The 26,426-nt window shown below is 35.4% G+C and overlaps 1 protein-coding gene across 1 annotated transcript in view; it reads right to left on the bottom strand.

Moving 5' to 3' along the window:
* Positions 1-1,323: 1,323 nt before the first annotated feature.
* Positions 1,324-26,426, bottom strand: part of UNC13C (unc-13 homolog C) — a 611,946-nt gene continuing 586,843 nt past the window's right edge. The window contains exons 33-35 of the mRNA XM_047738968.1: positions 8,709-8,801; positions 6,801-6,960; positions 1,324-3,227 (exon numbers count right to left, since the gene is read on the bottom strand). Of these exons, the coding sequence (XP_047594924.1) occupies positions 2,942-3,227; positions 6,801-6,960; positions 8,709-8,801 (539 nt within the window). The 3' untranslated portion in view covers positions 1,324-2,941. The remainder of the gene's footprint in view (positions 3,228-6,800; positions 6,961-8,708; positions 8,802-26,426) is intronic.

Raw genomic sequence — 26,426 nt, 5'->3', positions numbered from 1 at the left:
TAAATGTGCCTCGTTTAAGGGAAATTCAATATATAAATTATCCTAGAAATAGAGGGACATCTGATTACTTAAATGATCATTCTTCAGAGTTCCTTTAAATAGTAAGTGCTCCACTATCGTTTTCATTACTTCATTTTGGTGGAATTTGATTTTCACGGACGGGTTTAAGAACTTTTTTTTTTTTAAAGATTTTATTTATTTATTTGACAGAGATCACAAGTAGGCAGAGAGGCAGGCAGAGAGAGAGAGGAAGGGAAGCAGGCTCCCTGCTGAGCAGAGAGCCCGACGCGGGGCTCGATCCCAGGACCCAGAGACCATGACCTGAGTTGAAGGCAGAGGCTTAACCCACTGAGCCACCCAGGCACCCCTCTTTAAGAACTTCTAATGTGAGGTTTATCTGTAGATGAATAACAGAGCTTTATCTTTGTGTATCTTATCTAGAATAAGATAAATTACCACACACTGTAATAGATCCTTACATTTGACAGTGATCACTGTGAACCTCAAGTGATTACTACTTTGGGAGAAAACAACAAAGCCTACAGAATTTAGAACCATTTCTTAATTATGAAATGTGTTTTGTGATATTAATAAATAGACTCAATTCACAATGCCACCATTAGCATTTGATATATATTGTATACAGCTGTATATAAAAAAGACAATGTCTACATTCAATTAAATACTGGGGAAAAAATACTTAGCTCAAAAAATTTTTAAGTGATCCATGAGAACCCAAACTGCCATTTCTTTGAGTGTGTCATGCTTTATGACAACGTGATCCTTAAAGAGGTCAAGTTCATGTTCTGTAAAATCATTGTAAGATGAATCTAGAATTAATCATGCAATCAAATAATAAAATCTTCTGTAACATAAGTTTTTATTTAAGAATGTTGCTTGTTCGTATGTTAAATGTTGAGTTTTCCTCTTGGGGCTTAACAGTATTCAGAGACCTACAGGTGGATATCTTAGTTCTTCCTTATGTTCAGTGTCATTATCTATAATGGGGAGCTGTTTCCATGAACACAACACCTGGAAAAATTTTCTCAAAAAAATTTTTAAAGATTTGATTTATTTATTTGACAGAGAGATCACAAGTAGGCAGAGACAGGCAGAGAAAGGGGGCAAAGCAGGCTCCCTTGCTGAGCATAGAGCCTGATGCAGGGCTCGATCCCTGTACCCTGAGATCATGACCTGAGCCAAAGGCAGAGGCTTAACCCACTGAGCCACCCAGGCACCCAAATTTTCTCAAATTTTAATGGGACATTAAAACCAAAAAATGTATAAGTGTTCTAGGCAGTAAAAAGAGTCTGGGGTTTTTATTCTTAAGGAAAGAATTATGCTGCATAAATGAAATAAAAAGGCAGAAAATATAATAGCATTGCATGTGTTCAATATACATCCATTTATTAATGCATATGCCAGAGGACAGCACTGTACTATGCATTTGGAGAAGTCATCAACAAAGCAATTGCCTAACAATTTAACATGAATTAGTGGATCTCACTGGTCTGTTGTTTACACACCCAGTAGCAAAATGTTCTGAGAGTCATGATACCAGTCATTTCTGTCCTTACCATAGCAGACCAGCTTATTCACAAAACATAATCATTGTAACAGGTTCTTGTTTCTGCATGTGTATGTTGTCCACTAACAGTTATGACCAGAAGTTACAATTACAAGGAACTGTTCTACAGCCAAGTATTTAGATACAGACTCTAAAAAGTCAAACCATAAAAAGACAGAAAATGCAAATATTCATAAACTATTTCATATTCAAAATCCAACCTAGTTATATTTTAATGTACCAAGCTGTATTGAGTTGTTTTCCTATTGTATCTGATGCATTTTGGGCTTGTAAATAACATAAATTATAAAATTATAAGCAGTTTCTTCAGACCTTATTTTACATTTTTCACTAAATAGATGAAGACGTGTCTTTTTGCTCCAGTGCAATATATAGGAATGCTGCATTCAGTATAGATTGTTGAATATTTTTTTAAAGAAAACATGTAACTTGATTAGAGTGCTAAGTAAATAAGGAGATAGTCATAACTGTCAGAGGCAAAACACTAACAGTATAGTTACTTATTATAGATAATTTGAAGAAACAAACCTTCCACTGCATCTCTAAACCCTTAATCCTATGACTTTGTAAAGAATGACATTTGGTAAAGCCAAGACATAATGCTAGATGGTAAATGTATCAATTTACCTTTTTCTTTTTTTTTAAACAAATGTGATGTGACCTTGGCAGTTTAAAAGAACAAAGTTTTGTCAATATATCAAACAGTGTTAACAAACTATTTAGCATTGCTTTGTATAAGTTTGCTTTAATAGCTTTTCTTCACAGTGATATTTCAGAAAGGTTGGAAACTTGTCAGCATAAAATATTTCCCACCTTTTCTATTTTAATTTGTATGCAAAAATCATCACAATAGATCTGCAACTATAAAATTACAAACACTTTCTAGAAGTGACTGTATTTCTAGTTATGATAGAAAAAGTTAACTTGTATGACATCTACAATGAGATAAGTCTAAATAAAACAAAATTTGGTAACAAATCCTTTCTGATCTATGGGAAATATAAGCGAATTTAACAAAAGACAATGGACAAATTGAAAAAAGGAGGGTTTTTTTTTGTTTGTTTTGTTTTTTTTTAGTATGCTTAAAGGATGAGAAATTGGTAATGAAACATTTTAAAAGATATTCTGGATTTTCACTTAACATCGTAATTTTGGCACTTCATGGAACATTTATTTCCCAAAGACCAGAATTGGTATAAAAGTTCAGTAGGTTTTCCACATACTTTGTAGACATTGTACTTGAGTACTGGCAAACACTGAAACGTAGTGAGCTAAACATTCCCATGTATTTGCACATGCATGCAGTAGTCAGAGTTTGTGGTTTCTCAAAGATGATATCTTGCAGTATTTGTTTCAAGCACTCTCTTCAGCTGATCTGGTTTCAGATTTCAGTCTTACAAATTCTTTAGCCACATCATCGCTGGTCCTCTGAGAGAGTATTCTAAGGATAGTCAAACCAGTTTCATCCATAGAGACATTTTTCAGAAGGGGATACCATGCCCCATAGCTTCCCTTTTCTGCTATGTTCTGTAGTTGAATTACCGTCATTCCGATAATTCGATCTTCTCTGGCAAAGCAGTAATCTTTAACTGACAGATGAAGTTCGTAGGCCCCTGGCCGGTTTTCATTACCCAGAATGCTGTTGTGAATTAAAAATAAGAATTTTGAAAAAAAAAAAAATTTTTGAGCAAAAACTTGACTTCACCTAGGGCTCCATGTGGTTCTAAAATACTGTTAAAATTAAGTTTTCTCCATTCCTCAGCCATTTATTTGGCAAAATGCAGTATCGTGTATTTATTTTTTTTGTTAACATATAATGTATTATTTGTTTCAGGGGTAGAGGTCTGTGAATCATCAGTCTTAAACGATTCACAGCACTCATCATAGCACATACCCTCCCCAGTGTCCATCACCCAGTCACCCTATCCCTCCCCTCCCACCCCCAAGCAACCCTCATTTGTTTCCTGAGATTCAGAGTCTCTTACGGTTTGTCTCCCTCCCCTGATTATCATGTACTTTAACTCTGATGTGAGTATCATTTCCATTTTAGATTGTCTTTACATAGATAGTACTTAGCAATCTAAATTAAGTACTTTTTGCCTATATAGAAATAGGAAATCAATCTGAATATGCTTTGCTGTCTTGATATTAAGCATATTAATAGATAATAGATAAATATTAGATACTTATTAGATAGCTTAGATAGATAAGATAGATATTTATTAGATATTTAATAGATAAATATTAGATAATAAAGATTAATAGATAATTTAATAATAATTAAAATATGTTATACTTAATTCTTGGAGGTGTGGTCTTCTCACTGATATAGGAGTAGGATGGGGTGGGGAAGGGTTGTGGAGGGTAGACCAAGGAAAGCGGTAGTTCTTCCCAGAAGCTCTATGCCTTTTCACAGAACTTTTTAGAATAGAAGTTCTGTTCTCTTTTCTTTACCTAGGACTCCTGGCCATGCTATTATAGCTAGGAGGCTTTTCTCAGGGGAATACACAACCTAGACTATCAAGCTACCACAGACAACAAGACTCTTCACAAGATGCCAAATTAGATCCAAATCTCCAGAGTAAATCAGTTCCAGCAGAGCGTGGTGCTTCCATGCTAGTTCTTTCTGATGGCAATAGTTAGACACCTGTCAAGTGTGGGGCTGAGGATGGCCTAGACTAATAACAACTTGGCAGTGCAGAACTGAGCATAATGAAGAAGGCTGAGAGGTAATACACTGAGAATAATCCTCCCCTGCCCCTTATTTTACTGCATCCTCAGATCTCCTTCACTTTTTTTTTAAATTTATTTATTTCAGCATAACAGTATTCATTGTTTTTGCACCACACCCAGTGCTCCATGCAATCTGTGCCCTCTCCAATACCCACCACCTGGTTCCCCCAACCTCCCACCCCCCGCCGCTTCAAACCCCTCAGATTGTTTTTCAGAGTCCATAGTCTCTCATGGTTCACCTCCCCTTCCAATTTCCTCCAGCTCCCTTCTCCTCTCTAACTCCCCTTGTCCTCCATGCTATTTGTTATGCTCTGCAAATAAGTGAAACCATATGATTATTGACTCTCTCTCCTTCACTTTCTAATGAAGGCACATCTGTTCCTCAGCAGTAGGAGGTTCCAAATCCCTTCCTTTTCTAAGTGACTTTCTTAGATCAAACATTTTGCAGAGACCAACTTTTGTTTCTGGGCAATGCTGATAATTGAAGTATGTACTTATTTTAGAGTACAAAGAGTACCTGAAATAATGTGAAAGAAAATGAAGGCCTGATGGGTAAGGAATAGAAGAGCAAAATCTGATGGGAGCCAGATCTTCTTATGAATTAAAATGCACCAAAAGGCTGCCTTTCCCCAGAATTATGCATGGTTTTACGACCTCACAGTGTTATATCTGAATTTTGCGTGATTCAAGTAATTCCTAGAAACTTGTAGAAGACATTTTAACTGGATCAATTTGTGTGTGTGTGTGTGTGTGTGTGTGTGTGGAGAGGAGTACATACAGGGAATCTTGTGAGCTGGTTTATTAGCAGAGATTTTGAATATGGTGAATCTTTTACAGCCATTTTAAGAGATGTGATAGGATGGTTAATTTCTGATGAGTGGTAACAGAGTTTAATATTCAGAATTTACTGTGCTGAAAAATCTCTGGGAAACTAAGGATGCAAAACAAACAAAGAACCAAGCCAGTGAGAAAGTATTCAGGTAAGCTAAGCATGTGTGCACGTGTAAACCCCAAGGGCTTGGTCCTCCTCTCTTCTCTATCCCTGATAGATTCATCTAGATTTATGAAATTATATCTATACACAGCTAATTCTCAAGTTAGATCCAACTATCTATTTGATAGCGCATCTGGAATGTCCCTTAGGCATCTCCAAATCAATCCATTTAAAACAATCTTTGATCTCACCTCTTGTCCCGATTTTCCCACCTCAGGAAATCATTATCTATGCAACTGCTTATGCCCCAAACCTAGAGATCATCTTTGATTTCACTCAGAGCCAGATAACTTCTATTTGCCTCAATCAGATATACTTTCCATCCTTCTCCGTGTACTTTGCAAAAGAATGCTGACCTGTAAGGACTGTATCAATAGTTTCTTCATACTGTGGCTTCCTGTTGGTTTTAACCAAAAGGAAGCTCCTTCAGGATATCAGAAGTAATAGGGGCAGGTCAGAGTCTATTTCCCTGACCCTTCATGTGTGATGCTGCCTCTAGGGTACTCCAGGGAAGGCCACTGCTCCTTTTGAGGTGGTTGATGACACGTGAAGTCCCCCCTCGACACCCCAGTTTTAGTAACTAATCTTTATCTCCTACATGCACAGTAGGGGGAGTAGCCTGACCCCTACTAGACCCAGTTTATATCACTATGGCTTATAGTCCTTCAATTCTCACAGCCTGGTAGATTCCTTTGTAAATAAGGCTGTTTTGATGAAATATCCTAAATTAAGTGTTTTCAGAAGCCTAGCTTATATACTCCTTCTTTCATGGGCTCCTTCCAGTCGACTGCAAGTTCCATTCCAATTCATAACCACAATTTTTCCACTTCTTTCCCTCTCTCTACTACTCACTTCCATTTCCCTCCTACCAACTCTACCAACTGTGAGTAAGTATTCTCTCTTGCCTGGACTATTGCAACAGCCTTCTAACTCATCTCTCTATGTTTGCTCTTGTTTTCCTATCATTTTTTTTTATACAGCAAACAGAATAATCATTTAAATATATAAATCAGATCATTCACATTCATATCTGAAAAGTCTTCAAATTGAGGCTTCTCTGAACACCCACTCTAAGCAGCCAATCAACCAAACTATGATATCAGCCTGTTTTAATTCTCTGTATAGTATTATCCTATGATAAATTTTTGCTTATTTGTGATTTTGATGTTTCTCATCCATGACATTCCTCATTTCCAGAAAGTAACTTCCATGAGAGCAGAGACCTTTTGTTATATATACCAAATTCCTCCAATAGTGCTTAATGCATGGTAGGCACTGGACAGCTACTGGGCAATGGAAGGGAATTAAAAACTTAATTCAGCTGTCTTAATTTGCTGGGATCAGGGATGAGCCAGAATACATCAACCTATAGGTTTTGCTTTCCTTAGCAAAGCCCAGTGCCATTCCCACCCTAATCCCCTCAATAAGTTTAAGCTGTATAATGGCTATTGCCTGGTTGAATAGGTGAGTGGGGTCCCAACTTACAATTGAAATGTTTCATTGTACTTTGGTGACCATGTGTTGCTTTTTGTCTTCGTGCCTTGTTTTCTCTTCTTGTCCCCAAGGTTAGGTCCCAGTATACAGACTTCCACAAAGGGCCGGAACATTGCAGTGGTCTGCCAGTTTAGGTCATTAATAGCAATCACTAAAAACAACAAAGGAAAGGAATGCAAAGTGTTAGCAAACAAATGTGTGGAATCTTAGCCTCCTCTTCGGTCCTTAGAGTTAATTTTTTTTTAGAATTAATTTCTTTTTAATGATGTATGAAGCCATAACTTGCCCTTGATAGTGCCATAACCCTACTGATAAACATGCATGCACATATACACACCCACACCCACACACATAAAGCAATTTACTCTTCTGAATGCACACTTGACTGAGCTTCCAGTTCTAAACTGTGTGGTACTGGTATAGTGAAAATTTAGCTAAAATTGAAATGACACTTTTTTACTAATGAAAAGTTATCATTCTTGTTTAAGTAAAAATGTGATTTTTTTTCATATCAAAAGTGAAGATATGTTCATCATGAAACACCTAAAAAATATACAGAAAATAGGGAATAGATGAAAATAAAGTCTGTAATTTTATCAGTAAGGGGCAACGATGTAATATTTTGGTATGTATGCTTTCAATATTTATATGTAGAATGGGATCAATTGGAGTCTTATGAGTAAGCTATATTTTTAAAGTCTATCCTGGATATCTTTCTAATTCATTATATATTTTCAAATTGCAAATATTCAACTATATGGATATTCCATCCTATATTTAATGAATAACTTACTGTTATGGCTGTTTCCTAATTTCAGGCATCATAAATAATCTTAAATGTACATTCTTATGTATATACTTTTGTCATCCTTTGAAAAATGTTTAAAAATATATTATAATTAAAATACTTATTGTAGGGGCACCTGGGTGGCTCAGTGGGTTAGGGCCTCTGCCTTTGGCTCAGGTCAAGATCCCAGGGTCCTGGGATCGAGCCCCACATCGGGCTCTCTGCTCGGCAGATAGCCTGCTTCCCTCTCTCTCTCTGCCTTCCTCTCTGCCTGCTTGTGATCTCTGTCTGTCAAATAAATAAATAAAATCTTAAAAAAAATACTTATTATAAAAGTTCACAACTCTGGGCATTTGATATGCAGTGTCAAAATATTTTTGAAAAATATTTAAAGACACTGGCAAGTGTAGGCATGTCCATTTACCAACACAGTACATAATCCATTATAGACTATAAATGTGTTACTTTTATAATGCAAGCATACATCAGGCAATGCAAATTTAAAATGTGTCAGAAGGCCATGGTTTTTAATAAGGTGGATATTGTGACTAACTCTATAATAGTATAAAACAGAATAAGGTTTTATTGAGCAAAATTAACCATTAAATTTCACCTTTGAAATATCTGCAGCATTCAGATTATATTTTTGCAATCTAAAACCAATAGATTGAACTAGTCATTAAAAAGAAAAAAATCAAGTCTGTTGTTGAAAATCACATAGAAAAACAAGTATATAGGTAGATAATGTGAATGGTAAGAACATAGTGACCCAACATATAAGATTTGACAGGTTATGGAGCTGACCATAGCCCTAATGTTCAATGTATATCCTAGCATCAACAAGAGAAAATGTTCAATGTATGCCAGTTTGAAATGTAATCTCCAATGTATTTAAACCATTTAGATACTTCAGATAATATAGGCTAAATATCTGTGCCATTAATTTTTTTCAGTTTTAGATCAAAAGTTCTGGTTTCATGAAAAAATTATGAGCATGCCCTAAAATCATTACATGATTTTAAAAATAGATCTAAGAAAAAATTACATTTTTTATATTATTGTAAAGGTTAAAGTCTACTAGGCTATTTGGTCCATCTGGACTTGATACATACCTTTTACAGTGACTTTATGCTCTCCAGTTCCTGGAGTAGTGGTGATGTCCACATGAACAGATATCTGACCCACTGAATCTTTGGAGGGGCGACCTGCAAATGAGCAGACATTTACTGCCTCAAAATTTCAGGCTACTTTAATAATAGGTACATTTTCTGCATAAGGGACTTTAAAGTGAGTTCATGGAAATGAATGGTTCTTTTGATTAATAGCACATAATAGGTATCGACAAATGTTCACAAAGTTAAATTTGCTCTTCCAGGTTGAAGCTTTTGTATAAACATATGTAGCCCACTGAGCTAAAATTTCATATGATCCTCAGATATTATAAGACACTGTGTTAGTACTCTTTTTTTTTTTTAAGATTTTATTTATTTATTTGACAGAGAGCGGTCACAAGTAGACAGAGAGGCAGGCAGAGAGAGAGAGAGAGAGGGAAGCAGGCTCCCTGCCAAGCAGAGAGCCCGATGTGGGACTCGATCCCAGGACCCTGAGATCGTGACCTGAGCCGAAGGCAGCGGCTTAACCCACTGAGCCACCCAGGCACCTGTGTTAGTACTCTTATAGTTAGAAGAACTTGCACTTGCCTTACTAGGCCCAATTAAGCTCTCTTCATTGTTTATGTGCAAAGGTGTGTTATTGCCTTTCGTGCCTAAAAGAGCTTTTCTACAATGTGCGCTACCAAAGCAGTAGGGCCACAAAGATGGCTCTGTAGAGCTTCTACTTTCATGAAGCCCACAGTAGACCAGGAGAGACCAACCTATGAATATATTGCTGCAGTACAGTGTGACAAGTTCTATAATGTGTATTTGCAAGGTCTACTGATGGTATAAAAAAGAGTAGTTCATTCTCCCCTAATAAAGTTTACTTAAGAGTTAACATGCTGTATTGGAAAGTCCCTGTGATTTGGGGTCAGATAAATTTAAATTCAAATCATAGTTATACCACTACTGGTTCCCTGATCAGATTTTACCATATTCTCAAGTTGGTTTTCTTATTTGTAAAATAAGGATAATAACACCAACCTCTTAATATACACACATGTATTAACATCTATGAACATACATATTTTTCCACAAATAGGAGCATATGTTCTAACTATCCTTTACCTTACCTTTATCTTTTCACCTAAAACTTCATAGATTATTCCATTTCAATATTCAGTATTTCAATATATCTAGGGATAACTTTATCCCTAGATAGCCTGGAATAGCACAGCGCTAACTACAAAGTAAATGTTCAATGAGTAGTTGCATGAAAATGAATCACTGAAATGTTTACAAATAATTAAAACATGGAAATATTTAAAACATTTAAAATAATGTTTGGCCTTTACTCCATTATGTGAATATACTACAATTTATTAAACCATATTTTGTTTTCCGATCTTTTGCTGTCAGGAACAAACTATAGTAAGTATTTTATTATTCATATTTACAAGTTTATAGTGTAATTTCTGTAAGTGAAATTTACTTGTCAGAGTAGGTGAACTCTAATATTGTCCCATAGAGATTTTTTAAAGCAGATTCTTATTTATTTAAATTTTTTTAAATTCCAATGTAATTAACATAGAACATTATATTAGTTTCAGGTATATAATACAGTGCTTCAACAATACTATGACACTACTCAATGCTCATCATAAGTGTACTCTTTATCTCTTTCACCTGTTTCACCCACCCGTCCCCACTATCCATCATTTTGTTCTCTGTAGATAAAAGTTTGTTTTTCAGTTTGTCTTTTTTTTTTTTTGTCCTTCATTTTGTTTTCTAAATTCCACATTTTTGAGTAAAATCATATGGTGTTTGCCTTTCTCTGACTGACTTATTTCACTTAATATTATACCCTCTAGATCCATCCATGTTCGTGATCTACCACCAGGTTGGTGATATATAGGATAGTTTTATGTTACCCCTAAGTTGGTGATAACCTTATGAAATGAAGTCCTCCTCTTCAAGAATAGAATATAACTTCCTATTATTCAAATCTTCTTCTGTGTACTTCAATTATGTTTTATAGTTTCACATTTTTCTTTGTGTGAATGGTACATATTTTTAAAGGCTTTTTTTTTTTTAATTATTTATTTGAAAGAGAGAGAGCACAAACATGAATGGGAAGGGTGGAGGGAGAGAATCTCAAGTAGACTCCTTGCTGGGTGCAGAGCCCAACATGGGGCTTGATCTCACAACCCTGAGTCAGATGCTTAACTGACTGTACCACCCAGATGTTCCAAGATGTTACATATTTTTGAAAGCTTATTCCTAGTTTATCTTATCCTATTTTAAATGGGACCACTTCTTCCATATATTGATAATAAGAAGGCTAGTGATGATTGTATATTAATTTTTTTATCCATCCAACTGAATTTTTTTTTGAGAGAGAATGAGTGAGAGAAAGGGGGGGACAGAGGGAAAAAGAGAGAGAGAATCTTAAGCAGGCTCCATGCGCAGGGTAGAGCCCAAAGAGGGGCTCGATCCCACAACCCTGATCATGACCCGAGCCAAAATCAAGAGCTTGATGCTTAACCAATGGAGCCATCCAGATGCCCCCCCAACTGAATTTTTTAATGAAAAATGTGCCCTTAATTCTTTTGAGTGTTACACATATATAATCAATTATCTTTAATCAGTGAAACATTTCACTTTTCCTTTCTAGTTTCTATGCCTCTTATTTGCCTTTGCTAATTTTATTGGCTTGTACTTCTATTATATTACATGATAGTATTTAAGTAGATATGTTGTTATCCTCCATTTGGCTCTCCAAATTCATTTTCCACACTTTTCCACTCTGCCTTCTGTCCTCAGAGGCTGTCTGACAATTTTAGTGATGTCTTCTATACTCTAGTGTCTATTTGGGTCTGGCCAAAGGGAAGCCCTGGCAAGAGATTAGAAGAAGGGAAGAGAATCACATCAGATATTTATTTCTTTGGTCACCTTCTTATGGGCTTACCTTGTGCTGACTGAATCCTGCAACCAAACATCATAATTTCCTTCAAGCAGCCCTCACTAGGTGACAATATTTTTTCGAGTTGTTGCTTCCTCCTCCCTTGTTATTGTTAACGCGAAGAGTAGTTCAACAGTTCACTATTCCTTCTGGTTTCTTTATATCCCCTGCCCATACCTTTCTATGTAGTTTATTAAATCCTTTCCAAATAATCTTAATTGGGGTGTGCCACCTGTTGGGACTTTGGTTAACAGAGTTAATGTTTTTGATTTGCTCATAACTTTAATGAAAATGCTTCTAGTATTTTCCCAATACTCCTTCGTGGAACAATGAGACAGTTTTTGAAGGGAGGAGCAGGCTAAAAATAGACACTAATTTCTTAGGAAATATTACTCACAGAGGAGAAAATCCTTAAGGAGGCTCCTAAAGGCTGAGTTGAAGTTCATCTCTTAGACAAAGTCAAGGAAATAGCATGAGAGCACATGCATCAGACAGAATGGCGCATCCTGGAAACTGCGAGTAGCTTAGTATGGATGGAACACAGATGAGGGAGTAGTAGCAAGAGGAAAGCTTTAATAAAATGTTGGTACCCTGAATGCCATTTAGAAGTGTTGAGATATTATCTCAGAGCTGCTGAGAAGTCTCTTACATTTTTGGCTCTGAGAGGCGTAGTCCGATTTATTTCTAGAAATAATTCCTCTCATGTGAGTAAGAGATGGATCATTGTCATTACTCCATTCTCTTCTGGAAAGACCATTGCATCTTACTGTACCGTGAATCAAGTCCTAAAACCTAGCTCTTTCCTAGGATGCTCTTGATGACCTTCTACTTGATCCATGTCGTAGGTCTGTGCTGTTCACATTAGTCAATTCTTGAAAACTTTCTTCATGTTTTCACCAAGACAAACCACATGTTGTGGACATCCTTTCTCTGTTATCCTATGAAGCCCTATCCAAACACCTCTACTATAAAAATATGTTCATTTCTTTATCCTACAAACAATCTGCAATTATGGTCTTGATTTCTTCAAATGCTAAAAATCCTGGGCAGTGGAATCATACTGCTTTGATTATGCAGATGGTCTCACTCACTCATTAACGGATAATTAAAACTCCATGAACTTTCATTTTCTTGTTTTTAAAGTGGGTATAAAACCACCTACCTGGCAACACTGTGGTGAGGCTAAAAAGAGATAATTAAAGAATACATAGAATATTTTGAGCCTTGCATTTAACAGCTGCTAGGAAATGCTTCCAAGTTTATTTTGACAATAATTCAATTCTTAATAAGGGAATATTTCAAAATTATTAAATTCCTTTAAGATTCAGGCATAATGCCCACATATAGAAATTATGAAAAAAATATGGACATTATGGTTATCTAGATCAAAGACTGTAAGAAGATCCAGAATGATGGACAGTCTGCCTAGCAACCTTGGAATTCTACTTCCTTCACTCAGACTTCCTGGGTTGAGTAGAATAGAGATGGCAGATTTTTAGAGCCCTCAAATGTCTAATAAGGAAGACTTCCTTAAAATGTCAGACCACTTATTAACCAAGAATCTGGTGAGATGAGTTTTCTTAATGAACAAAGGTTTTTTGATTGATTTTGTAGCTATTGCTGAAATCACAGTTGATGGGAAAAGGTCTCTAAGCGACAGTGAAAATGCATGCATCTAGTTTGCATATTTTCATTGTTTTACTAAAGATCTGAGCCTGCTCAGTGCTTGGGTTTGTGGTTAAAACAGGTGTGGCTTATCTTGTATGTATTCTTTGAGCGATGATACAGCAGTGGCTGGTTTCTGCCCAGAGTAAACATCATGAAATGGTCGTTAGGCAAGTTATTGATTGAATGTGTTTATAACTGAGGAAAGCCTTCCATCAGGACACTCGCCAGGAGGTGTCATTTCTTTGTTTGAGTGTCTAATCACCAAGATAATTTAAAGTCTTTAATTATGTTACAGAATTTGAGAGATTTTTATAGCAGGGAATATTAAAGTTCTAATTAGGGAACTTGGGTTTCTGTTTGCTGCCTATATTTTGGAGGAAAATTTTTATACTGTTTTAAAACAAGGAACAGCTTATGAGACTTGCCCAAAACCTTTTAAAATGTGCTGTTTTAATGCACAGATACACGTTTTCCCTTTTTACAATTGCTTTTCTGCCATCTTCTACATGTACCCACTGTCTCTCTGTGTGTGTGTGTTCCCTACAGAGATTTGGACAGTTGCATTGGGAAGAGAAAAACATTAAAAATCATACTTATGTACTCAGCAGTGAATGAACACTTCTGTGAAACTGCCTGGGTAGAGTCATTTATACTAGACTCTAAAAATACACATTTCCCTTTCTAACACAAAATGTGAAATTTACTGCTCAATCAAGTCAAACATAGGCTTGAGAACGGACTTCTTAATGTGTCACAACCCTAAACAAGTGGGGTTAAGAAGTAGTTTAGAAGCGTTTATCATTGATTGCCATTATTGCTTTAATAGTCATGCTGTGCACGATTGTCACTTTAGGACTCCAGGTCCTGCTTTCGTGGCCAGTGCCTATACCACCCCCTAGAAGGCGTGCTAATGCCTAGTATTGTAGTAAATTATGTAGTGTTTTTTTCTTCCTAACTATATTCCATAATGGCAGGGAGATTATATTAATAATTCATACATTTTATCTCCAATTATATAATAAACTTATGATGTTATTTTGATACATACTAAAGGGCCAATTCATTGATTAAACATGCCAGCAGTCCTCACTTTACATGGTGTGATAGGCCTAGATTCCAGCTCCCATAGTTTAGTAAAATAACACCCCTGTCCCTACAAACAGGTTCAGATTTCACTTATCATGGTGTAGTAAATGTGTATCATTGCACAAAGTATAAACTTTGCTGCTGGGTTTTAGTCCACAAATCACTACATAAATAACAGAGATGTCATCAGTGATCAATTACATTATTTCTTTCACAGTCTGCTAGTATTCACCTGTTCAGTTTACACATACAGCAAAGGGTGTAGTTGTGATGCTGCCTTCCCAGTGAGGAACCCATGTGACATTTTACAAACATGGACAATCAAAAGAGGGGACTCACCAGCAAAGATGAAAGGACAGAAAAGAAATAAAAAGTGATGAGGCTGGAGTGAAATTGGCATAGAATGTAAATGAACTAATGGACAAGGTTATTGAACTTGGGAATGTTGACACTACCACTAACAGAGAGACTAGAGAAACAGACGGGGAACTCAGTGAAAGTGAACTTACTGGCAATAGATGAGGCAGAAGATGAAGATGTCCTAGTGGAAGTGACACTGGGGGAAAATCTTCACATTTAAGGAACTCTGAGAGATGTTATGATGTTGAAAGTAGAAAAGATACATTGTCAGTAATTGACCCAAACTTCGGAAGGAACATGACAGACATTCCATCAAGGCGTACGAAAGATGCTTTGTCTTTATAGTAACATGATGAGATGAAAAATGCAAGTACTAGGCAAACTACTCTTGATTAAGATTTTAACAAGAAATAAAACACTTTAATTCTCAATGTTTCCAGTATTTCCAATTACAATGTATTGAGTGTTGTACTATTTTTTCATTTGCCTGTACATTTATAACTGACAGTAAAAAGTCTTGTTTCTTCTGACAATGTTTGCGAGTCACAGTAGAATCCTAATTTTTCCTGTTAATTAGCAAAAGTGCTTTGCACAGATACAGTTTGCACAATTATTTTTACAGTCCTGCATCAGTGTGCAAAGTCATCACTGTGTCCATATATCTGAGTTGACTTATTAACTACTTTTGCAGGTGCTAAAACTATGGAAGCTGCTTACTTAAGTCAGGTGTGAGTTACAGGTGTGTTATACAGGGCAAGATACTGTTCCTCCTATCTGGTGGGTGTGCTATAGACTTGAATCTGATTATCCATGTACATGGTGAAATCTGTTGATTGCCTATCCTAGGATTAAAAAAAAAGAATGGGACAAAAGCATTTGAAGAAAATATACATTGATCAGGCAGTTATTTCCCCCAAAGAGAAAGAAAACATATAAGAGATTCCATTTCCCATGGAATGGAATATGAAAATCACCTAATATTCTTTTTATTAGCAATTTTTATGAGAATTGAATGAAAACATAATCTGAGGCTGTGCCTGTTACATAATCTTGTCTATACAAAATCCATAGGAATTAGACACTTGTATCTCAGATCAACACGTGGGCCTCTGGAATGTGTCCTTTGTCACTGATCTTAGTAGTTCAGACTTCCCCTTTGGGAATGAAAACTGCTTATGTGAATAAACATTGGCAAATGGTCTAGGACTGCTTTATCTGAAGTCCTTTTAAGAAGAACAGCTTTTGAGTGAAATAAGTCAAGCAGAGAGAGTCAATTATCATATGGTTTCACTTATTTGTGGAGCATAACAAATAGCATGGAGGACAAGGGGAGATGGAGAGGAGAAGGGAGTTGAGGGAAATTGGAAGGGGAGGTGAACCATGAGAGACTATGGACTCTGAAAAACGATCTGAGAATTTTGAAGGGGTGGGGGGTGGGAGGTTGGGGGCACCAGGTGGTGGGTATTGTAGAGGGCACAGATTGCATGGAGCACTGGGTGTGGTGCAAAAACAATGAATACTGTTATGCTGAAAAAATAAAAAAAAAATTAGAAAGACACACAAAAAAAATATAATATTTTGGAGAAAAAAAAAAAAAAGAAGAACAGCTTTTGAGGATAAAAGATCCTGAGTACTATCAGATTATGATACACTAATATATAAGCATGCTAATAGAGTTAGTCTCCCATCTTTCATAATTTTAGCACACACTGTGAGGGACTAAATAATATTATAAACATTTAGTAATAATTATTCATGTGATAATTAACTCCAAGTCCTCAATAAGCATTCTGTAAAATGTCAGATGAAAAATATTACAACTGCTCAAGTGACCAGTACATTTTAGCCAAACTAGCTAAGCCTCTGAAAAGGGGGCTTGAATCTATTCTCATAGCTCTTTCCTGGGACCCTCAAAGGGAAGGCATGGGGATTTCATGAGGAACAACCATTCTGGCAATGTCACAGTTGAATATCGGAGCTAACAGGTCTACAACTCAAGGTGGGAGTAACCTACCTCCATTAAGTTCTCTAAGTTGTTAGACTACCTTAAAGATGGTAAGGTCAGCTTGGATGGCTATGTATTTCCCCCTTAGGACCGCCTTTGCTGTATCCCATAGGTTTTGGACCAAAGTGTCTTCATTCTCATTGGTTCCCATGAATTGTTTCAGTTCTTCTTTGATCTCCTGGTTGATCCAAGCATTCTTAAGCAAGTTGGTTTTTAGTTTCCAGGTGTTTGAGTTCCTTCTGAACTTTTCCTTGTGACTGAGCTTCAGTTTCAAAGCATTGTGATCTGAGAATATGCAGGGAGTAATCTCAGTCTTTTGGTATCAGTTGAGTCCTGATTTGTGACCCAGTATGTTGTCTATTCTTGAGAAGGTTCAATGTGCACTTGAGAAGAATGAGTATTCTGTTGTTTTAGGGTGGAATGTTCTGTATATATCTATGAGGTCTACCTGGTCCAATGTGTCATTCAATGCTCTTGTTTCTTTATTGATTTTCTGCTTCGATGATCTATTTCTGAGAGAGGTGTGTTAAGATCTACTACTATTCATGTATTCATATCAATATGACTCTTTATCTTGATTAACAGTTTTCTTATGTAATTGGCTGCTCCCATATTGGGGGCATAGATATTTACAATTGTTAGATCATCTTGGTGGATAGTCCCTTTAAGAATTACGTAGTGTCCTTCTGTATCTCTGACTACAGTCTTTAGTTTAAAATCTAATTTATCTGATATGAGAATCGCTACCCCGGCCTTCTTTTGAGGCCCATTGGCATGAAAGATGCCTCTCCATCCTTTCACTTTCAGTCTGGGTGTATCTTTAGGTTCAAAGTGGGTCTCTTGTAGACAACATATGGATGGGTCCTGTCGTTTTATCCAATCTGCAACCCTGTGCCATTTTATGGGCACATTTAGGCCATTCACATTGAGAGTGATTATTGATAGATACGTTTTTATTGACATTGTGTTACCTTTGAAGTCTTTCTTTCTGTAGATTGTCTCCATATTAATGTTCAATGCTATTCTTGGGATTTTTCCTCCTTTACAGGACCCCCCTTAATATTTCCTGCAGTGTTGGCTTGGTGGTTGCATAGTCTTTTAAGCTTTGCCAGTCTTGGAAACTCTTTATCTCTCCATCCATTTTGAATGTCAGTCTTGCTGGATAAAGTATTCTTGGCTGCATGTTCTTCTCATTTAGTGCCCTGAATATATCTTGCCAGCCCTTTCTGGCTTGCCAGGTCTCTGTGGACAGGTCTGACGTTATTCTGATGGGTTTTCCTCTGTAAGTAAGGAGCCTCTTTGTCCTAGCGGCTTTCAAGAGATTATATCTACAATTATGATTCCTCAATTTGACTATCAGGTGCCTTGATATTTTTTTGGAATCTATAATCTTGGGTGGAGACCGTTCGGCCTCTAATACATGAACGCTGGTTCCATTCATGAGATTGGGAAAATTTTCATGAAGAACTTGTTCCACTATATCTTCTAGGCGTCTTTCTTTCTCCTCCCCTTAAGGGATTCCAATAATTCTGATGTTGTAACGTTTCATGGCATCATTTATTTCCCTGATTCTGTTTTTGTGGCTTCTAAGCTGTTTGTTCCAGGCTTCCTCCTGATCCTTTCTCTCTATCTGTTTGTCCTCCAGATCACTAATTCTATCTTCTGTCTCAGTTACCCTAGCTTTGAGAGAATTTAGATTAGATTGGAACTCATTGAGTGCATTGTGAACCTCTTCCCTGGTAGCTATCAGACACATGAAAAAATGTTCATCATCACTAGCCATCAGGGAAATTCAAATTAAAACCACATTGAGATACCACCTTACACCACTTAGAATGGCCAAAATTAGCAAGACATGAAACAACATGCATTGGAGGGGATATGGAGAAAGGGGAACCCTCTTACACTGTTGGTGGGAATGCAAGTCGGTGCAGCCTCTTTGGAGAACAGTGTGGAGATTCCTCAAGAAATTAAAAATAGAGCTTCCCTATGACCCTGCAATTGCACTACTGGGTATTTACCCCAAAGATACAGATGTAGTGAAAAGAAGGGCCATCTGTACCCCAATGTTTATAGTAGCAATGGCCACAGTCGCCAAACTGTGGAAAGAACCAAGATGCCCTTCAATGGACGAATGGATAAGAAAGATGTGGTCCATATACACTATGGAGTATTATGCCTCCATTAGAAAGGATGAATACCCAACTTTTGTAGCAACGTGGACGGGACTGGAAGAGATTATGCTGAGTGAAATAAGTCAAGCAGAGAGAGTCAATTATCATATGGTTTCACTTTTTTGTGGAGCATAACAAATAGCATGGAGGACAAGGGGAGTTAGAGAGGAGAAGGGAGTTGGGGGAAATTGGAAGGGGAGGTGAATCATGAGAGACTATGGACTCTGAAAAACAATCTGAGGGTTTTGAAGGGGCAGGGGCTGGGAGGTTGGGGGAACCAGGTGGTGGGTATTGGGGAGGGCACGGATTGCATGGAGCACTGGGTGTGGTGCAAAAACAATAAATACTGTTATGCTGAAATAAATAAATTAAAAAAAAAAAGATGGTAAGGTCAAATAAACCAGGAAGTGGCTTTATTAACTTGAACTCCTTTTTGTCTCTTAACCCTTCTTTTGCTATCCTCTGTTTCTTCCCTGTTCTTTTCTCATTACCTCCACAGTATTTAATATGTATTTGAAGGAATTCATGGTAATCATGCATGGCTGTAATTTTTGACCACTTATATGTGGCAGGCATTGTGCTAAATGCTTTAGTTATAAGATCTTGCTTTGATATTAAAGGTGATAGGTACATTTTACAGATGGTGAAACTGGGGCCTAGATGTTACCTGTCCAAGTCACTAAATGGGAAATCTGGGGTTTGGTCTCAGATCTCTGGTTTAGAGGGTCTGGTGTATATGGTGCTGTGATGTTCATTAAACACTACTCTTCTCCCAGCACTTACCCTTTTACACATCAAAGAGGAAAAAGCAAACTCTGTCTTGGTGTTTTGTTTTATGGCATTTAAAGTCTTGCTGAGCTAAAATGTAGAAAAGATGTGAAATCAAAGATAAACATCACATTATATAGACAGATAGCATCTGGATATCTTATGATTATGTGTTTTTATGTGATAACATTAAGCTTGCTTTTGTAACTTTTTATATTAAATTCCACAGTATTTTACCTATCAAATTCAAATTCAAATATGCATTTAAATTAATTTTGCTTCTTGGAACAATATGGTTTCTTAGATTTCTGTGCTTTATCCTTAAAGTTACTACTAATTGAAATTTTTTTTTCTTTTCTTGAAATTTTGAGTTCCAATTATTTAATGTAGAGTGTAGTATTGGTTACAGGAGTAAACTCTAGTGATTCATCATTTACATATAATACCCAGTGCTCATCTCAACAAGTGTCTTCCTTAATGCCCATCTCACATTTAGCATATTCCCCACTCCCCACCTTCCCTCCACAACCCTCAATTTGTTCTCTATAATTAAGAGTCTCTTATGGTTTGCCTCCCTCTCTGTTTTTATTTTACTTTAAATTCCACATATGAGTGAAATCATATGATATTTCTCTTTCCCTGACTTATTTGGCTTAGCAAAATACACTTTAATTCTATCCACGGTGTTGTGAATGGCAAGATTATTTTTAATGGCCGAGTAACAGTCCATTGTATATATGCACCACATTACTGATTGATAATTAGTCAATAACCACTCCCCACCAACTCTTCCTGGGGAAGTGCTTTCATTGTTAAAATAGCTGGAACACTAGGAAATTGTGATGTTGTTACTTTTTTTTTAACTTTAACAGCACTTCTTTAATGTTGCATTACATTATTTATGTGCTTTCAGTCTGTCTTGCTTACCAAAATATAAGCTCAGTGAGCAAATTATCTTTGCCCTGGTCACAGATCTTTAGTGAGTAACACAATGCCCAATACATAGGAGGCACTCAATAAATTATTGCTGAATACACAGTTATAAAATTTTAAAGAAAGGTTAAGAATAATGCTTAAAGTTCAAGTTTGAAGTTCTAAAGAATAATTATAAATGACAAAATGGTTTTATGACTTGGGAGTTTTATTGTGATCTACCTTTCTATTTTGATCTACAGATTTTAAAAAAGAGATAAAGTATTATAGAAACAGTTGAGATTCCAAGAATACTTCTTCCTGTCCCCATTCTCCATTAGTGGATTCAGAGCTTATGCCTTAAATGTTTTATACTTTTATTGATCAATCTATAAATATTATGCATTTATAATTATATTATTCAATACATTTAAAACTATAAATGGTTCTGAGTATGATTGATTTTATATCTTGCTTTATTTATTTATTGGTTTTAGAGGTTTAATAAATGTTGCTATAGTTCATTCATTTACAACCTCTGTATTATTTTATGAATAGATCATTATTTATTCACATATTCCCCTATTAATGATTATTCAAGTTGTTTCCAATATTTTGCTATACAGCAAATGAAGCAACAAAATAGCAACACAGTTTCAATAGCCATTTTTTATTTTGTCTCCTATTGAGATTTTGATCAGCATTGCACTGAACTTGTAGATTTTTGGGGACCTTGATGATATTGTTGTATAGGACATGAGCACGGTACTTCACTCTGTTCACTCACTTATTTTCTTACATCTTACCTTGAATAAAATTTCAGGTTTTTTCCTAGAGGTCTTATATATATTTTGCCAAATTTACTTGTAGGTATTTTAATTGTTTTATTGTTTTAAATGATTTTTAAATTTCATATTCTAATTAGCCACTCATGAGCAAAGGAATGCTGTTGAGGTTTTATGTTGATTTTTTAAGGAAGGGTCTTGTTAAAACTTTTTATTCTAATAGTTTACAGATTTTCTTATGACTTCTATGTAAATAATGTCTGCTTTTAAGTTTTTTTCTCTTTTTCAATTCTGTTTTTGAGTAGAGAATTAATTTTATGTGTCTGTAACCTTGAGATAAAAACTTAACATGGACAGTATGTAAAGGGAACCCCATAAAACTAGTTTGTACATATAACTATAAAAGCTAAATGAAATACAGATAAAATACAATCCTTTCACCAAATACAGCTTATTTTAACTAGGAAAGGTTTGTTTAAACTATAATCATAATAAATATAACTATTTGATAAATTTTATAAATTTGAATTTATTTCAATTTGATAAATTTGATAAGTTTTAGTGCCCATTCATAACAAAAACTTACATAATTCAGATTTTAGGCATGGTTTCTAAATGTGATAAAGATTCCTTTTAAAACAATAACCAATATCATACCCACATGTTAATTATTAGAAATCTCCTTTTAAAATTCAGAGCAAAATGAGAATAAATACAATGGTCTGAAAATTTATATGAAACCAATGATTTAAAAAATAGAAAGTATTGTTTAGGTCCTAGAAATGGCAACAATTTTTTTGCAACCCTATGTTTGTTAAAAAAACAAAATAAAACAAAACAAAAACCTAATGTTTTTTCTTTGAGTTTCTTGAATTAACTTGATGAGATAAAAATCATAAGAAACGAATAGTTATATGATTTTGAATCACAATATATATCATTCTCAAAGCAGCAAAATAAATGTGTGTGTGTGTGTGTGTGTGTGTATGAATTTCTCACAAAGAGAAATTTGTGAGAAATTCGTGTGTGTGTGTGTGTGTGTGTATACCCTGAAATAAATGTAATTAAAAATGTGATAAAACCATGAAATTTGATTCAGGCATAAAAGGATAATTATAAATAAAAGAAAAATATATCTCTAACATAAAGATAAAATACATTAAGGATGGTCACTTATTTGCATATTTAGTTATAGATTTACTGCAATTCTAATCAGATTCCCAAAGGCTCTTAAAATATATATTTTCTTACAGACTCCAAAGCCCATTTAGAAATGAATTTCTAATAGAAACTAAGAACTTATTAAAAACAGAATTTATTAAAGGGAACTAAGATCTTATCACAACTTATTCAAGGAAGTACCTAAGAACATATTTAAACGGAAAAATTAAGACTTATTCTTATAAAATATTAAAGCATTTTATTAAGCCACAGTAATTAAATTGGTCTAATTCTGGACTGTAAGTAGACAGAATAGGGTAAGAGGTCCAGAAACAGAATTCCAGTATAATTAAGATATCAGTGGCAAAGGGACCATTGGAAGATGACTTAATATTGGTGGAAGAATTGGGTAATACCAGGAGGAAAAAAGTTTAATTTACATCCTCATCATATATCATATACCAAAGATAAATTCTGATATATTTTAAAAAGTTAAAATTGAAAAATCAAACTAAAGGAATATAATATAGACAAATTTTATTTGATATTTGTATGTGGAAAGACCCCTTGGACTTACAGAAATATATCACAGATGAAAGCACATTGAAAACATTTGTAGGTCAAAAGATATCATAGGCAAGTAATCAACCAAGAATGTTTACAATGTTACAGAGAGTTACTCTCCTTAATTTATAAAGCAATCATACAAATTGATAAACTCTATGATGCCAGTAAATAACTGAATATAGGTCATAACCAGACAATTCACAAAGAGAAATTCAACTACTTAATATTAAAAATACTAGGGATTTAGTGGAAAATCAAAAATTCTAATCTGCTTTTGATGGGAATGAAAGTTGGAACAAGCTTTTGTTGGAAAAATACTTGAGTATTACATGCTTTCTAGATATTCACAACTTTGGGTTTAGGATTTTCATAGTGGAATTCTATTCAAAATGTAATTCTAAATACATAAAAGAATTTACATGGAAATGTTTATAATATTAATTGAAAATTGAGAAATTTAAGTATTTTGGGGAATAAGCAAATTATGAAATATCATCTATGTGATTGTATGTAAGTATGACATATTGATAAAGAGCAGATAATACCATGTAAAATACTTAGCTTGAAATACTATATGGAAAAGGTACAGTTGCATATAAAGCTCCTGAAGTATTTCTAAAAAATATGAATATCAAGAGTTGAATAGTTTCTTTAAGATTTTATTTATTTATTTGACAGAGCGATCACAATTAGGCGGAGGCAGGCAGAGAAAGGGGGAGAAGCAGGATCCCTGCTGAGCAGAGAGCCTGATGTGGGGCTCGATCCCAGGACCCTGAGATCTTGACCTGAGCCGAAGGTAGAGGCTTAACCCACTGAGCCACCCAGGCAGCCCAGAATATGTTACCTTTATAATCACAATAAAATAAAGGTAGTTAAAACAAGTCTAAAAACTCTTATCAAGGGAGTTTGATTTAATATTGTTTAAAACACAAAGTTTGTCAATAAATGGGAATTTTAAACTCCCAGTTATAGAAGTTTGAAATACTACATCCATATATTTTTACAGAAGAATTTGATAGAGATTATAAATAGCTGAATCAGGATCCCTACAAGTTCCTCCAGAGTTAACTTAACGATGTTCTCACACCTCCTCCAGTTGGCACCTTCTCCTTTTCCAACCTTGGAAATGCCATCCAAGCTCAAATCATTGAAAACCCCATGGGATTTTCCCTGTTCTCTGTTTACTGATCCTAATAACCAAATTTTGTCTGTTACTCTTTACATAGTTTATTTGACGCAATCTCTGCTTCACCATGCTACTCTGTTAGTTTAGGACCTTTTCACCACATCTAGATGGCTATGTCACCTTCCAAGAAATCACCTTGCTTTCATGTATTTCGGTTCTATTTTATAGAACTTAGCAGGACTAAGCTTCCCAAGCTACAGATCATCTTACTCTTCTCTGAAAACCAAGGGCTTCTGTTGCTTTGACAGAAAATTCCAAATTCCCCTAAGTAACTCATGGCTTTAGAAATTCTCCTTCCATTAATTAGAACCAAATTTCTCTCTCACTACACTCAGCAATGTCCCTTTTCACAAACCTTTATTCCACATTCATATCCTGCCCTTCTCCAAGCTTTGCCATCCTTCTCTGGCTTTCCCAGTCACTCCAGTCTATGTTATTTACTGTCACTTGGAGCCACTTCTGCATTCTTATTCAATACCACTCATTTTGGCAATTGAAAATATTCTACCTTATCATGTATTCCCATTTTCTCTCCTACCAAACATTATTGCATCAGAAGTTACAACAATATTAAAAGAGTTTCAATGTTAAATTTAAAAAAAACTATAGTTGTCTAAAATGTTTGACAATATCTGCTACTGACAAAGCAGGTAGGATTTTTGAGGTAGAAAAGCGTCAGTTGGAAAGTAAGTTCTAGAGATACAACGTTGTTATGACGCAGTGCAGAGAAGGTAAGAGCTCAGTCTCTGGACTGTATTACCTGGATTTGAAGCAGGCTCCACCTTATATTAGCTGGGTGACCTTGGGCAAGTTGTGTAGTCTCTCTGTGCCTTAATTACCTCATTTTTAAAAACAGAAATAATAGTAGTACTTGCCCCATTAATATGTTACAAAGATTAAAGGCATCACCTGTAAGGGACTTAACAAATATATGTGGCTTATAGGAAGTCTTTCCTGTAATTGTGGTTGTTTCTTAAAATATTACACCAGTCCTCTCCTTTGACATAGAAATTTCCTTTTTTCTATTGAGGAAATCTTGAATTTATCATCTTCTATGAATCTGTCATATAGAAATACTTGCATAAATGTACAAAGACATGACTGACTAAAGATATTAATGGAAACATTTTTACAATGGTCAAAAGATTAGATACAACCAAAAAATTAGATACAACCTATATAGTTTATAAGTAGTAAAATTAGGAAATATAATCATATTTCATTATTAAATATGAATGTGCATTAAAAAATTGAAAAATCTGTATATAAGTTATGAAAAGATAAGTATGAAAAATCAGATAGCCTAAAAGTATGCACATTATCCAACTAAGGAGGGTAAAGAAAGATGAATATAAGTTTTATATTGTGTATGACCAAAAGTCTGGGAGAATAAATAAATAGAATCAGCAAAGTGTATTAGCTCTTACATATGAAACATTTTCATATCACCTGATTTGATTTTAGTGAGCATCTATCACTTGTTAATTAAAATGTTTCCATATACAAAAAGAAACCTAGGGTAGGAAAATGAAGACGATGAGTTCAGTTCACTGACTTATAATCCTCTGCTTTCCCTAACAATGAGAGTACATTCTTTACTGATGTGGCTGTCATTTTGACCAGGATGTTATCCACCCTGCCGAGCAGATATCATGAACAAATTGCTGAATGCAGCATGTGAGCAAGTAATTGAACAGTGTTGAGAGGAAAATTAGTAATATGCATTGATGGGTTGATGGACCCATGTCCGCAGTGATCCGGTAATAGATACCTGGATGACAGCAGAAGACAGAGCTCACTTCCTTAGGGTAATCAGTCAGGAATGCTCACCCAGTAGAATATTCTCAAGCAGCAGTAAAAACCATTAAAAATCAGTTTTGCTAAGGATAACGGAAAGATCCCAGAGATTACCATGGCTACCAATAGTAGGTCTGAGGATTCATTTAATTAAAAAGACTTTATTGCAGGCCAAAACCATGAAGAAATGGAGACTCATGTTGAAACAGTAAAATGTAACTTCCCCATCAGTTTGGAGCAGCTGCCCTGCAGGAGGTGGGTATACACAAATTAACTCCTTTGCAGAAAAGGCAACAGACTTAGTA

The sequence above is a fragment of the Lutra lutra genome, chromosome 7 (assembly GCF_902655055.1).
Source record: "Lutra lutra chromosome 7, mLutLut1.2, whole genome shotgun sequence".
In the NCBI taxonomy this organism is placed as follows: domain Eukaryota; kingdom Metazoa; phylum Chordata; class Mammalia; order Carnivora; family Mustelidae; genus Lutra; species Lutra lutra.
The sequence above is the reverse complement of the archived record's forward strand: the minus strand, read 5'-3'. Positions and strand labels throughout refer to the sequence as shown.